We start from the raw sequence: 16,688 nt of genomic DNA on the forward strand, positions 1-16,688 counted from the left end.
CCCTCTTCCCAAGACCATATCAACTGTATGGAAAAGCATCAATGCACCAGTGACAATTTGCCTCTTTCCCCTTTTATTAGTATATTTACTCTGTTACAAATGTCATACATTTTTAGACTGAAGTAAAATGAATCAGATTGATATGCAGGCCTCAAGGCCTTTCCATTTCAATCAATGAGTCTGTCTAGTTATTCAATCTAAACACAACTTAGTTGAATTAGATCCTTAATTATTCTATACTTAAGTCAACAAACCTTAAAGTACAATAAAATGCAGTTGGCCTAATGACTCAGTTTGCCCAGGTGGGCTTTCCTTGGAAATGCTCAGTGAGATAGGTGCTTGTACTGGTGGTTACTGTTTTTTTAAAAAGTCAGATTTTTTAAAAATGCCAAATGGCACATGCAAACTCTGCATCTTATTGTGATGGAACTCTTGAACTACTTTCCCTTTGGCAGTTTCAGCTTGGTAGTATCTCTGCAGACTTGAAGCCTAAAGAATTTGCTCTCAAAGTTCCATTTTATTCTTAAACTTACCCAGTGGATTATTGATTAAACTATAAGGAATACTTAGGGCTCTACTTTATCTTGAAGTCAGAAATTCAATATAGTACACTAATATGCATGACACCAAACCATTAGAGCCAATACCACCTTCTCTCTAACTGAAAACCAGGTAAGAAAAGATTGTGAAGAACTTTTGAGTCTATACTCAGCCTGCATTCCTCTATCATAAGGATTCTGTCCTATTCCTGAATGTGCCTGGGTGGAGACTGTAGAGTATTTTACCACATCCCCCAGAAAGAATAAGGAATCACTAGCTAGGGCAGGATACATAACTTGTCCTTAACTGCTCTGACACTAACTTTTGCCTCGCAAGCCATTTTATCATATTGTAGTCCTCACTTTCACCTACATGACTCTGGACCTATCTATGCTGTAAATTAGAGTAGAGAGTGTGGTGCTGAAAGTGCAGCATTCAAGGAGCAGGACCGTTGATAGTTTGGGCAAAAGCCTTTCATCAGGAATGAAAATCTGGTGTGCTTTTCTAGCACCACCCTCTCAACCCAAAGTCATTGTAGACCATACCAAAGATAAATTTCCTTCCCTGAAGGACATAAGTAATGATGATGATTTAATGGTTGCTTTCACAGTAGGATTTGCCTCTGGATTGCTACTCCAGTGACACTACCAATACACCAACACTTCCCATTAAGTTTCATGCAGAACACAACAGTGCAGCCCATGCTGTCCATTTCTTACTCATCTTAAGTATCAATATAAACTTTGATTTCCTTCATGTAGTTTTCAGGCTCAGCCAGACAAACATTATTATTCATTTCTGTAAAGAATGAATTCTTTGACCATCCTAAAGTGTGTTTTCACCCAGAAGTAGAAATATGGTCTAAAATTGAAGATTTTGGTAGAGTACAGTTTCTGCCAAGTCACGCCTCAGCCTTTTCAAGAGGAAAAGATCAGTTTGTTCTTTTCCTGATAGACTGCAACTGAGATTCTAAATCTTTTCAGCATCCACTCTAGATTGTACAGGGAAATATTTATCTTGACATAATACTAGGTAACCAAGAATTTGAACATTAAATCCCTGCAAAACAGTGAAGGCAAAAACTGTCGTATGCAATAGTGGAGAATGGGGATTTAGAATGAGTTGCTAAATAACTCAGATGATTTGTCTTCTCTATATGGGGTCAGTAATCATGCTGATTTGCTGAGGCTGACAGGCAAGACAGGAAAAACAAATAATAAATTACTTTAAAATGTGTGTATTAAGACTTCATAAGCATGCTAGGGTCGTAGAATCATGCTCCTCGCTACTGAGCAGTAGGAGTACCTCGTCAGACAGGGAGATCTCCATTAAAGATGTTAAAAAAACTTGCAACATTTATAAAATACAAGCTAAGTAAACAAACATTTTTTTGCAAGCTGTTAACAGGCCAATTGCAGTCAATGTTATATCTTACTGAGCAAGTTCTTGTTTCTTCCCTCTTGGTGTAAGCAGTATTTACCTTAACAGTTAACTGTATTTGATAAATGTGCAACTTACTAGCTTTGTTTCAGAAAATGTAATAGTTAACTCAAGATTGATCAGCATCTTTAATTAGACAAAATGGATTTTGTTTACAAAACATGATAATATGAACTTTAATTTTAAAGTAAACAAACACATACAAAATGCCACCAAAAGTTCTACCATAATGTAGAAGAAAAATATTTGAATTAGAAGTTTCTGCAAAACATTAAGAAAATATAGTGCAAATTTAAAACAATCACTGAAAAGAACAAAAGCAAAAATCGAGTCAATGCAAGGTTAGGTTTCTAGAAGATGGTTGGCCCACATTAAACAAGTTCACTTTATTCTGAGGGATAAAGTAGTTTTCCTTTAAACAAATAATTTGAAAAACTGTAGAGGCAATCTTTTAGTTTGACAAGTTCATAATGGTAGAAATTTAGAATTTGATAATTATTTAGCTGTAAACTTTCCATGTGACTGATGATATTGCACTTACCAAAGTGAACGTTTCCAGTTCCTGTGTTCACAAAATAGTGAAAGCTTAATTCTGCAAGTGGAATGTATTAAAACCCACTCATCTGCGTAACTTTTCAAATATCAAAGTCTAAAAGAGGCAAAAGAAATTATAGCACCAGAGCTAGGTACATGTGTGACACATCACTTCCTGTATGTCTCACAAACAGGGATTTGGATTCAGCTTTTGTGACCCAAAAGGATTTGTTTTCAGATTTAAGGAGCTGACTAAATCTCTTTCACATTAGCATGCTACAAAGCAGTATAAAGAATCTTTGATATTTTGAGAGGGACACAACAGCTATAGCTGAAATACTATTTGTCAAACTGCTTATGTTTGAGAACTACTGGAGTGATTAAATTTAAAGTAATCCAACTCCCAGATCTAACAACTGCATAATGTTCCTATCATTCATGATGACCTGCTGCAGAAAACCAACAAATAAAAACAGCAAACCAAACTAGAAGAAAAGCTCTGACCGAAATGCAGCAGCTTCTGAAATTGTAGGTGTTACTGGAAACATTATATATGGAAAAGCAAATCTGAAGAATGGAAAACCCAACATTTGAAGTCCTGCAGCACTAATGCAGGAATTGATTAACCTGATCTAAAAGAAGATTGCTATCAGCACTTTGCTCACGGATAAAATTAATTGTATATTGTAGAGTCAGGTAGTAGTCTGTTTACAAATTATCAACCCGTTCTTTAAATACAGTACCTCAATATTCTGTTAAGAAATAAGCAATACCCATTCATGTCATGTAGAAATTCAATGAAGAGGCAAAAGTTATTTTCTTCCAAATATTAAATTAAGCATTATCAAAAAGTACCAAAAACCAAAAGGAACTCATTCCTTTAAATTTCTTTATAAAAATAACTTAATATGAAGTAAAGAAAATCACTACTTTCTTCAGTCTACAGGTGCTCCTATGAATGTTTGGGGCAATGAGAAGATGAGTCTGTATTAAGTACTTCAATCATTGTTCTTTTTGTTGGAAAAATCTCCAATACAGCTGGAAGACTGGAGTATGATGCTGGTAGGCTAAAGGGATGAGATAAATAAATATAACCATAAGTCAGTTCATTAACTTGAATAATTTAAGGTGTTCTTTTTTTAAAAAAAGAAGAAACCGTACCAGTCAATCACAAACTTAAAGACTTGAAGGGATATGCCAACTGGTTTGGCCATCCATTATCAGTTATGACTAAAGCATCACTGAGTTTTGCCATCATTTGCTAAAACTGATTATTCTAGGATCATCCTGAATGCAAAGATAGCCCCAGCTTCTCCCATCTATACTCTCCTCACTCCATCAACAAGGGTGTGAGGAGCTCATGGATTTATTTGGCACTCCGATTTGATTTATTGTCATATGCTCTAAAATACAGTGAAAAGTATTGTTTTGCATGCTAACCAGGCAGACCATCTCTTACATAAATACACTGTTGTGGTTCTGTTCACCGAGCTGGGAATTTGTGTTGCAGACTTTTCGTCCCCTGTCTAGGTGACATTCTCAGTGCTTGGGAGCCTCCTGTGAAGCGCTTCACAGGAGGCTCCCAAGCACTGAGAATGTCACCTAGACAGGGGACGAAACGTCTACAACACAAATTCCCAGCTCGGCGAACAGAACCACAACAACGAGCACCCGAGCTACAAATCTTTTCACAAACTTTGAATAAATACACTAGGGTAATAGAGAGACTAACTAATCGGTTGTCTCTTCCACTAGCCTGCCAGGCCAAACTTCCTCAAACACAATCCGTCAGGCTTGGTCCTGAACAGACACTTCCTTCCACTTTCTCACCCATCTATCCTCAAGCCTTCTCCAAATACACAGTTCCACAAGCCCAATTTCCAACACACTCAAGCTATTCACATTGATCCACTCACTCAGCATTTCCAACATTTGCTCTGTTTTGTCTTTATTGTAGCTTTTCACAGTTTCCCAATCTATCCTCACCAATTTACGCTCATAGCAGCATAGTTTCTTTTGTTTAAATTTGCAAGAGTAGTTTCTGATTAAGCTTGCAAGTGAAGTAGTTCAATATAAATGCTGACATTTTGTGGTAATTCTTTCCTAAAGACTCCATTTCAATATTAATTTTCTTGGTTTATATTATCACTACTGTTTGGTGACCTATGAAGAACTCCCAGAGACATTTACACATTTCTTAGTTCCACCCAATACACACCTACAATTTTAGAATCAAGGCCACCTCTCAGAAAAATACTAATACTCTCAGCTTTGGCTTTCTTGAAGCCACATATTTCCAATGGCTGTCATGTCAGACATATAAACTTCTATTTGAGGTGGAAATTCATCTGATTTATTGTCTGAATGTCTACAGCATGTGCAGAGTTCTTAATGCAGTCTTTATGTTTAATCACTGTCTCTTAACATACTCTTGCTAAACTATGCCACACTCCTATTGCTAAATTGATCTACAGCCTTGCTAATTCCCTACCATTTATTCAATCACGGCCTGCAATATACCTTTCATCCGCTTTAGCTTAAAACTCTCTCTACTTATGTAATTATATAACTCACTAGAACACCAATCCCAGCTCAGTTCAAGTGAAATCTACCCCAACAGTAAAGCCCCTACTTTCTCCAGTACGGGTGCCAATGCCCCATAGATCAAAACTCTTCTTCCATAGCAATCTTTGAGCCATGTATTCATTTCTTTAATCTTTAGTCTATTCAAATTTGCACATGGCTGAAAATATATTCCATAAATTATTACCTTTAAAGCTCTGCTTTTTAATTTTTTTCTAAGCTCCTCACTGCCTGTTCACACACATTTCCTAATCTTATCCATATCAGTGGTACCTACATAAACAACAATTGGATCCTTTTCCTCCCACTGTCAGTTCCTCTCCAGTTCTGAGCAGTTATCCTGAACTCTGGCACTGCGCAGGCAAAACAGCCTTCTGGATCCAGCTTGTGGCTGCACAGAATGATGTCCGTCACTCTTGCTACATTGATCCCTGACACCATTACATTTCCTCTAACTCCTCACAATTGATTATCTTACTATATCAAGATGCCACGATCAGTAACACTATGGCCCATGCTCTCCTCCAGACAAGCTGTAGGGACTTGAAATCTATTGCAAGGGGGCTGAGGCTCTCCCATTCTCATCCTCTCACCTCCCCGACTAATGACCAAATTTGCCTGTAATTGAACATTGACTGAATCAGATGCTATTAAGTTTTTGTTGCAAACGTTTCGTCCCCTGGCTAGGCGACATCATCAGTGCTTGGGAGCCTCCTGCGAAGCGCTTCTTTGATGTTTCCTCCGGTGTTTATAGTGGTCTGTCCCTGCCGCTTCCGGTTGTCAGTTTCAGCTGTCCGCTGTAGTGGTTGGTATATTGGGTCCAGGTCGATGTGTTTGTTGATGGAGTTTGTGGATGAATGCCATGCCTCTAGGAATTCTCTGGCTGTTCTCTGTCTGGCTTGCCCTATGATAGTAGTGTTGTCCCAGTCGAATTCATGTTGCTTGTTGTCTGCGTTGTCTCACACACGCAGACAACAAGCAACATGAATTCGACTGGGACAACACTACTATCATCGGGCAAGCCAGACAGAGAACAGCCAGGGAATTCCTAGAGGCATGGCATTCATCCACAAACTCCATCAACAAACACATCGACCTGGACCCAATATACCAACCACTACAGCGGACAGCTAAAACTGACAACCGGAAGCGGCAGGGACAGACCACTATAAACACCGGAGGAAACATCAAAGAAGCGCTTCGCAGGAGGCTCCCAAGCACTGATGATGTCGCCTAGCCAGGGGATGAAACGTTTGCAACAAAAACTTCCAGCTCGGCGAACAGAACCACAACAACGAGCATCCGAGCTACAAATCTTCGCACAAACTTTGAGATGCTATTAACTTAAGGTGTGTGACTGACTTCTAGAACAAAGTCTACATAACATTCTACCTGCCTGATGCATCAGATTGTTTGTAGCTTCACCTCCAGGTCAAAAACTGAGCAAAAGCTCTTCAAACTGTAGACAATTGCTACATATGGTTACTATGAACAGTTATGGCATCCAAGAACTCAGAAATGCTGCAGCTCCACCACCCTGCCTTCTTTATGGTAAGTGAATTAATTTTTTTCAATTAGTTTGTAGTTAACATCCTCACCTAACTACTGGCTTCATAATCTGTGCATCCAAACAGCCCAATGAAGCCTTTATATGTAGATATTTTTAATCAACCTTTTCAAAGATGTTATGACACACCTCTGAAACAGGCCTACTGGCACAGGACGTTGGCCACTACCACTGAACCACAAAAACACCTAGCTTTTATATGTACACTGCTTGCAAATCAATGAGTCAGCTGTGCTGAACAGAGAAACCAGATTAACTAATTACAGTTGCTCTTAGAGAGCTTGTATATCCCGAAGTCTGGAAGAAAGTTAACTTATTTTGAATAGTTACTTTATTGCTAAATGAAAACAAAATATTTTTAGAGAGATTGACCCTTAAAATCACTTCATTTATGTGATTTCTAGCTTCTTACTCAGTGCAGCTGACTTAAGGTACCAAGACCAGATAAATTTTCACCGAATTCTACAGCAATTAAAGTCAAGACACAAAGCATTGCCAGTTTGTTCCTAAATGTCTTACCTTTTCAAATTCATCCAGTTTTTTCCTATTTTACTGAAAGCCTCTGGACTTGGTGTTGTCATAGCTTCAAAATCTACTAACTGAAAATTACAAAACATAACTTTTAAGATAAGTATTTTGATTATCGAACAAAGAATATACTACAAAGATGAGATTAATACAAAGGTATCCAAACGGAGGCTAAGGGCTGTTTCCAGCCCTTGAAGCTAAGCATTGCAATCATGAAGTTCTGGTATTGATTTTTAGAGTCATAGAGATGTACAGCATGGGAACAGATCCTTTGGTCCAACCCGTCCATGTCGACCAGATATCCCCACTTACTTCTGAATTTCTCACTATCTGAATTTTGTGAAGTTTGGGAAAGGGCTGTTTAGCATGAATTTTTCACTGGAGGAGGAATCCTCCAACTGATTGCTTAAATTTATCCATACTGGCAGTTGGAGATAAATGTATAAATGACATGGAATGTAAGTTAATAATTGGTACTCAAAGTATCACGTTATCCACTTAATCAGTGCATGAACTCAAAATATTTCATGAACCTACTTCAAAACTTGTCTTTAATTAATTGATTTTGTTTTCCAATTAGGTTATTGCGAACAGAACACTGATCACACTATGAAGTAAAACTAATCACAAGCTATTTAACGGAGGTAGCAGGGATCTGAATTAATAGTTTTGTAAATTCAGTTCATAATGTCCTGTGTTTTACATGGTTCACTTGCAAAACAACAATACTGAATTATCAGTCATTTTCAGTGGTTTGACTTTTCAGAAAGTTGATTCCAGTGAGCACTCATTTACTAAAAAAATGAATTATATTTGTTCAGCATATCCCTCCAGCTGCCTACTATATAATAAAATTGACATTTAAAATAGACTGAATTCAAATCAGAAAAAAAAGTGTCATTTGGCCATAAGAAATATCCATAACTCCCCAGCAATGAATGAACAACAATGTGGAGGATAGTGCACCTTGAATGAAGAAAAACCTCCCATGGCTCTTCACGAAAGCATAAAAGATTTATAAAAAGCGAAGTGAAGTTCTCCCAGTGAGTAAATAGATAATCTGCAAAGCCTTGTGTTCTATCTCAAGATCAATCTTCAGTCTGTGTTCAGCAAACTAATCTCAGCTGGGGCTCTAATTGAATACAACCGAGCATTCCACGGTAAATATTTGAGCAATATGCGAGTAACTTTTCTATTTGTTCAAAGCCCAATGAAGCTTTTCAATTAACCAGATGGAAGGTATAACATTCAACCTGAAAACTTGCAGTGAAGAACAGATGGCCTAAGAAAAATCAGAGATAACCACCAAATTGCATATGGTTTACTTTATTATCTACTGCCATGAACATTTTAAAGAAACCCACATTTTTAAAGTTTTTGTAATATGTGATACTAAACAGTCGAGGATCAGAGGGTGCACATTTAAGACAGAGATGGACGAGGAATTTCCTGAGGGTAGTGAATCTGTAGAATTCTTTACCACAGAGAACTGTTGAGGCTCGGCCATTAAGGTTGAGATAGACAGATTTTTGATCAGTAAGGGAATCGAGAGTTTCAAGGAAAAGGCAGAAAGGTGCAATTGAGGATTATGAGATCAGCTGTGACTTCAGTGAATGGCAAAGCTGATACAATAGGCTGAATGCTCTACTTTCATTCCTACATCTAAAGACAAACTTAAAGGAGCACTGTTTCGGCATGCATCCATTTTTCTCCCTTTCTGTCACAAGTCAAATACCTTAAACAAAAATATATTTAGCACATGACAGACTACATTGGTTAAATTCTTACAACTCCAAAGTCAAGAATGGTGTAATGGTCCATTTTACAATTCAGAAATGCAGCACTGAGGTGAAGACAGTTAGGCAGAATTACACATTCTGTTTACTTAACATGGACTGACATTTCTCAATCGGACTCCTCTGAATATGTGCTTCCTTTTCACAGTTCTGCTTTCTCCATTCAAAGCTGGATTAAAAAATCCAATTCCTTGGAGTAAAACCAGTTTTCTCCTCTTTTATATAATAAAGTATCTCTCAGACTGTCCTTACTGCCTCAGTAATGATTGGGATAATTTTCAGATCCTCCAGCTAAAAATGTTTTGTTGAAGATTTGCTGCCCAATGAGATTGTCAAGTATGCCACAACTTACGTCCTTTGCCATTTTTTGGGCTTTAGATCAATTTGTCCTGACTTCTTTCCTCTACACAGATTATCCCATCCAATGTTTCCTGACCACCTTAAAACCTGCTTATTAACCCCCATTTAACAACCAAAGAAGCTGGCATTCAACTGCAAGTTATATTGATCATTGGCTAGGTCAGGAGTGAATATTCTCATTGTATCAGAGCACCTTTTGATGGAAGAAGAGAGAGATTTGAAAGGAGAAATAGTACGCAAGAAAAAGCACAAATTGACGTGCTGACTATTCACTGAAAGATGCTTTGTCAGATCACTGATCACCATTGTGTATTGATGAAAATTAATGATATTAAAGCAGCCACAGATAGTCATTACCACTTCAGCCACAAATCAATTTTCAGATTCTGACATTAAAGTGAAGCATTTCATTAACTAAAGATCTTTCTTACTGATAGATATATTTTTAATGACATCCTGAAGATAACTTATTTCAAAGTGTGCATAATATATATTTTGATTCATCCATACCCTTTCTACCCTCACAGCTGGAAAAGGTAATGTTCAGAAGAGACACATCACAATGCTCTCAAACTTACCTTTCCTTTGGGGATTCTCCCCGTGATCTCTTTCCCACTAGCCATTAATGCTCCCATGATCACTGAATATGCCACCACACTAGAAGGTAAAGCACATCAGCATTAAAACACAAAAGCATTTCTACATACATGTTAGCTGATCTCAGATAGCAATTTTACAAATCTGCAGTAACAAGTCCTTGAAAGGCAGCTCCAAACATTACAACTGGCATCTCATCCAGTCCACAACAAGTGCCCATTTTCCAAAAGAAAAATCAAGGGGCTTGGTCTGCAACTTTGTAGTATAACTTGTACAGATCAATTGGAAAAGACCTTCTAAGAAAATACATTGTTCCTTCTCCAGCCCATCTCCCTGCCCTTTTAACAAATACAGCTCAACAGGAAGTCAGTGGGACACTCATTTTTCCAAATAGGAGCAAGTTTCTAATCTTCACACTGATGAAGAAACCAGCATTATTTCTGATAAGGTACAGGTGGCTGACAAAACACCACAGAATGATGTTCAAATGGTTCGGGAATTAAACAAACAGCCACTTCAAATGCTCTTTTTACAACTTGTCTGGAAGGGATAACATCTAACAAACTACTTTGTAAACACAAGTCTTTTCCCTCAAAATGTTTTAAGTATATGGGATGTCTCAAACCAATATACTGTGAATTCAGTATTTTGTAAGAAACATGGGCAGCCAATTTACACACTAATACATTCCAGAAACAGCATGTGAAATGGCCAAATAATCTTTTTTTTATTATTCCACAGGAATTGGGCACCACAACTTAGGCTGCCATTTAATGTCCCTCCCCAATTCCCCTCGAAGCTGCCTTCTTGAACTGCAGCAGTCCATGTGGTGTAGATACACCCACATTGCTTTTAAGCAGGAATTCCAGGCTTTTGATCAGCAACAATGACAGAATAGTTTTAAGTCTTGATTAGTGACCATGCAGGTGGTGGTACTCCCATGGATTTGCTGCCCTGATCTCTCTGTGTAGGAATAGGAATTTGAAAGGTGTTGCTTTTTGTGTTATTAATCGAGAGCCAGAATAATTTCTATTTTGCTTCATTTAATCTTTCAATCACAAGAGGCAGATGGAACTTCAATTTAATATCACATTCAAAAGATGGTAGTCAACCAGTGCTCTCACTCCCTCAGCACTACACTGGCAGTATCAGTCTAAATTTGTGTTCAGGTTCAAAATCTGAACTGGTCACATTGTGAGTCAGGGATGAAAGATCAAACCTGATGTATGCCTAAACTTCTCATTTTCAAGGTACGTATTTATTGAGTTACTTTCTCCTTTAGACATTTAAAAGACAAAAAATATACTCTACTAACCTGGATCCTCTTGACAAAGGCATTAGATTGTAAAAGTAATACACCAAGGAAAGGATAAGGTTGCACACAGCATCTGCTTCCTGGTTCAAAAGAGAAAATAAAACCAAATTATTTCTGAACAGAGTTTTTAGTTGATTAAAGACAGAGATGACACAGAATACTTCATGGGCACAGAAGGTGAACAACTTGACTCTGGGTCTCATTATTTATCTTTAACAGCACTGTAGATATATCTGTCCCCCACAGACTGCAGCAGTTCAAGAGGTGGCTCAACACATCTTCGCAAGGGCAATCAGGAATCGGCAATAAATACTGGACCAGTGTTGCCCACACATTGTAAACACATTTTTAATATGTATTAAGTAAGCTGTTCACATATACTTGAAAGCAATTCTGAAGTGACCTAAATGCTCTTTCCTTTACCTCTATTCAGCTCACCCACCACAGTATGGTACATAGAATTCTGAAGGAGGGTCAGGGACTCAAAATGTTAACTCTGTTTTCTCTTCAAAGAAATTTCCAGACCTGTTGAGTTTATCCAGCACTCACCTTTACTTGTTTAGGGTATATAGGAGTTTAATCTATTGGTTTATTAATATATAATATCATTGCAGTATACTAGTTTTCCAATCACCCACACCACTGAAGTTGCATGATTTAAAAACAATATTGCCATTTTTTAAAAAAAATAATATTCAAACACTTGAGGTGATGGCAAAATGGTATGATCATTGGACTAAGAATTGGAAAGGTTTGGAGGGATGTCAGCCTGCAGCAGGCAGATAGGATCAGTTTGATTTGGCAATGTGTTCTGCATGGACTAGTTGGACCAAAGGGTCTGTTTCCATATTCTGTGACTCTATATTCTGGGGACTAGAGTCAAACATCACTGGGCATGATGCTGAAATTTCAATTTGATAAAATTCTGGAATTAAGATTTTGGGAAAAACCCATCTGGTTCACTAATGTTTACTGGAAAGGAAAAACCATCCTTACATAGAGTCATAGAGATGTACAACACAGAAGCAGACCCTTCAGTCCAACTCGTCCATGCCGACCAGATATCCCAACCCCATCTAGTCCCACCTGGCCCATATACCACCAAACCCTTCCTATTCATATACACATTCAGGTGCCCTTTAAATGTTGCAATTGTACCAGCCTCCACCACTTCCTCTGGCAGCTCATTCCATACACGTACCACCCTCTGCGTGAAAAAGTTGCTTGTAGGTCTCTTTTATATCTTTCCCCTCTCACCCTAAAACTACACCCTCTAGTTTTGGACTCTCCCACCCCAGGGAAAAGACTTGTCTATTTATCCTATCCGTGCCCCTCATGATTTTATAAACTTCTACAAGGTCACCCCTCAGCCTCCAATGCTCCAGGGAAAACAGCCCTAGCCTATTCAACCTCTCCCCAAAGCGCTAATCCTCCAACCCTGGCAACATCCTTGTAAATCTTTTCTGAACCCTTTCAAGTTTCACAACATCAGAGACCAGACCTGCACATAATATTCCAACAGTGGCCTAACTAATATCCTGTACAGCCACAACATGACCTCCCAACTCCTGTACTCAATATTCTGACCAATAAAGGAAAGTATAGCAAACGTCGTCTTCATTATCCTATCTTTCGACTCCACTTTCAAGGAGCTATGAACCTGCACTCCAAGGTCTCTTTTTTTAAAATCACACTCCCCTAGAATCTTACCATTAAGTGTAAAAGCCCTGCTAAGATTTGCTTAGCCCTGCTAAGATGTGTATCTCACATTTATCTGAATTAAACTCCATCTGCCACTTCTCAGCCCATTGATCCATCTGATCAAGATCCCGTTGTAATTGGAGGTAACCACCTTCGCTGTCCACTACACCTCCAATTTTGGTGTCATCTGCAAACTTACTAATTGTACCTCTTATGCTTGCATACAAATCATTTATATAAATGATGAAATGTAGTGGACCCAGCACCGATCCTTGTGGCACTCCACTGGTCACAGGCCTCCAGTCTGAAAAACAACCCTCCATGACCACCCTCTGTCTTTCAGCCAGTTCTCTATCCAAATGGCTAGTTCTCCCTGTATTCCGTGAGATCTAACCTTGCTCACTGGTCTCCAATGGGGAACCTTGTTGAACACCTTCCTAAGTCCATATAGGTCACATCTGCCGCTCTGCCCTCATCAATCCTTTTTGTTACTTCTTCAAAAAACTCAATCAAGTTTGTGAGATATGATTTCCCAAGCATAAAGCCATGTTGACTATCCCTAATCAGTCCTCGCCTTTCCAAAATGTTTGACTCTGATCTCCAGCATCTGCAGCCCTCACTTTCTCCTCGGCACAACGAGCTTGGGTGAGTGAGTGGCAAGTAACATTTACACAACATCAATTCCAGGAAATGACCATCTTCAATGGCATTACCATCACTGAGTCTATCACTATCAACATCCTCAGGGTAACCATTGACCAGAAACTGAACCCTGGGCTACCATATAAATAGTGACTACAAGAGCAGATCAGAGGCTAGGAAGCCGACAGCGAATGACCTATTGATTCCCCAAAACGTGTCCACTATCTACATGGCACAAGTCAGCAGTGGGACGCAACACTCCATTCATGCCTGGATGTTGCAGCTCCAACAACACAAGCAGCTGAACACCATTCAGGACAAAGCAACCTGCTTGAGTGGCACCACATCTACAAGCATCCATCCCTCCACCATCAATGCTCAGTAACAACAGTGTGGACCAATAACAAGATACATGACAGAAATTTATCAAAACTTCTTAGGCAGCACCTTCCAAATCCATGAATATTTCTGTCTAGATGGAATGGCAGCAGACACATGGGAACACCACTCCCTGCAAATTCCCCTCCAAGTCATTCATAATCCTGATTTGGAAATATATCACTGTAACTTCAGTATTGCTGGGGCAAAATCCTGAAACTCCTTCCCAACAGGTACTGTGGGTCTACCTACAACATGTGAACTGCAACAGATGAAGAAGGTAGTTCACCACCATTTTGAAGGGAAACTTAAGGATGGGCAATAAATGCGAGTTGAAAAATGTGTTGCTGGAAAAGTGCAGCAGGTCAGAAATTCCTGAAGAAGGGCTTATGCCCGAAACGTCGATTCTCCTGCTCCTTGGATGCTGCCTGACCTGCTGCGCTTTTCTAGCAACACATTTTTCAGCTCTGATCTCCAGCACCTGCAGTCCTCACTTTCTCCTAATAAATGCTAGTTGTCAATGACACACACATTCCACAAATTATTTTTAAAAAAATGATCTAAAGATAAACCTCAAATAAAATTAAACAGCGTCACTTAGAAAATAATGAAAACAGCAAATGGCAAAACCAATGAAAAAGGTAAACATTCAGTAAGATTTAAATGCTGTTGCTTTGGATGTACAATTAGATTTACATGCATTTGATGTCAAGTCCACTTTAACATTTCACATTTGTTACCAAGCCAGTAATGCTTCAAATGAAACTGGTTCCTTTTAAAAGAAAATCATGGGAGCTGAAGTGATGGACTTATCTTTCGAGAATGGAATTCCTCACACTCAACTCTAGACAACTCTGCAAGCCTACACATAGAATGTATGAAACTAAGACCAGTCAGAAGCTATCTAATACAAGTTAACTGGTTTTGGCTAGTTAAAACTGTTGCTTTGCTACAAGGTGTAGCTAGAACCCAACAACTTCAAACCTTAACACCCCATACCCACATAGCCCAAAAACTGGTGACAAACCACAAGAAATTGGGCACGTAGGAACTCTACACATAGCTTGATATGGTGAATGGTTTAAATAGCTTATCTGAAATGTTAACTTTCAAGATGGTTATTTTGAGGGAATGCAATTTGAGATGTTTTATCATGTACCAATGAAAGATTAAGACTTTGGGAATTTATGTCCATCTTTTGACAGAGTAAACCATCATCGCCAGTACAATGTTGACCAGAAATATTCTTAAAATCTTCAGAATACATTTCACACCTTGAAATTCTGATTTCAAGAGAAACAACATTGTTTGTTCTTACCCCAAGCTCAGTGGAAAGTATCAAAGCCTTGCCTTTGCTGTTCAGGTCCTTGTACAGTGCTTCAATTTCATCATGATATTGCTGAGTCCGCTCTTCTGTTGTTTGGGTTTCCACAGAAAATAGCATGTTCCCAACTCTGGTGATAAAATAAATGACAGAGACAGCACTGAAAGGAAGGAAAACTGGATCTTACTTAATCACAATCTCACAGAATATCACAATAATCACAAAAAAATTCCAAAAAGTGCTTTCTTTGTCTTTTCTTTGCAAGCATTACCTCAGCAATACAACAATGCAATATTTTTCTTCTTCCCAAAGGAATAAGTCAATTATGAAAAAAAAAATGAAGCTCCAAGGACAGCAATAGTACATATTCCTGATCAAGGGCTTATGCTCAAAACGTCAAGTCTCCTGCTGTGTTTTTCCAGTGCCACACTTTGACATATTGTTCTTTGCACTACTATGATCCCAGCTAATGGTGCTATTGACCAAGTCAGATCCAGGATTGAAACTTGACTTAACACATCTTTTGTTTAGTTAATGTGGTGATTAGTCATAGAAACATTTTCACGAGACTGCAGATTTTCTTTAACTACACAGAAGAAATTTATTAAACAAAAAGTTATGTAAACATACAACGCAGACAGAATGATCTTAAATCACACAACACAACAACATTTCATTTATTTCCTGACACCATTCATGACACTTCAGTCTACAAGAATTAGACCCAAATCTCAACTCTTCAGGGTTCCTACTTAAATGACCCCTTACTGTTTCTTTGCTATAGACTTCAGACATGAATTTGATGAGTACTTTCCAAGTCTACCGAAAATAACTTCTCACAGTTCTGAAAGTCAACATTTTCTCAGTTGTCATAAACTCCAGATTTCAAGCCAGTTTCCCTGATTTGGGTTTCACAGGCTGAACCCTTCTGCTGAGATGACTTGTTCCCTGAACTCCTCTTAGGAGAGAAACTAAACTAGCTTTTAAACCCAGCACTGGTGTCTTCTGAACTGGATTACAAAACTTACTCAATCCTTTGAAAACAAAGCTATTACCTTGAAATTTTAATCTACTGTCAGAAGCCAGTCATACAAACACCTTTGCATTATCACCACAGGGGTCTGCAGTCACCTGATATCTGACAAAATACTGTATTTAGTCACTGTTCCAGAAAGGACTCTCTGACTTTGTTTCTTTGACAAAAAATCCCTTCACAGAAATACCAATACAAATGTGCCTCTATTTTGAAATCGAAATTCTGAAAATATTAACAGAAATAAATTACACAACTTTCATCACAGAATGTGAAGATGTACCCTACAACAATATATCTCCAACCTAACCCCAAAAAACCTCCAAACTAACCTCTTCATAGGACTGACA

At 38.4% G+C, this 16,688-nt stretch overlaps 1 protein-coding gene across 3 annotated transcripts in view; it reads right to left on the bottom strand.

The window, feature by feature from the left end:
• Positions 1 to 2,089: 2,089 nt before the first annotated feature.
• Positions 2,090 to 16,688, bottom strand: part of ttc13 (tetratricopeptide repeat domain 13) — a 66,507-nt gene continuing 51,908 nt past the window's right edge. For all 3 annotated transcript variants that reach the window (XM_043695414.1, XM_043695411.1, XM_043695412.1), the window contains 5 exons: positions 15,300 to 15,435; positions 11,261 to 11,340; positions 9,927 to 10,005; positions 7,184 to 7,263; positions 2,090 to 3,581 (listed from right to left, as the gene is read on the bottom strand). In XM_043695414.1, the coding sequence (XP_043551349.1) occupies positions 3,467 to 3,581; positions 7,184 to 7,263; positions 9,927 to 10,005; positions 11,261 to 11,340; positions 15,300 to 15,435 (490 nt within the window). In that variant the 3' untranslated portion in view covers positions 2,090 to 3,466. The remainder of the gene's footprint in view (positions 3,582 to 7,183; positions 7,264 to 9,926; positions 10,006 to 11,260; positions 11,341 to 15,299; positions 15,436 to 16,688) is intronic.

The sequence above is a fragment of the Chiloscyllium plagiosum genome, chromosome 9 (assembly GCF_004010195.1).
Source record: "Chiloscyllium plagiosum isolate BGI_BamShark_2017 chromosome 9, ASM401019v2, whole genome shotgun sequence".
NCBI classification, from domain to species: domain Eukaryota; kingdom Metazoa; phylum Chordata; class Chondrichthyes; order Orectolobiformes; family Hemiscylliidae; genus Chiloscyllium; species Chiloscyllium plagiosum.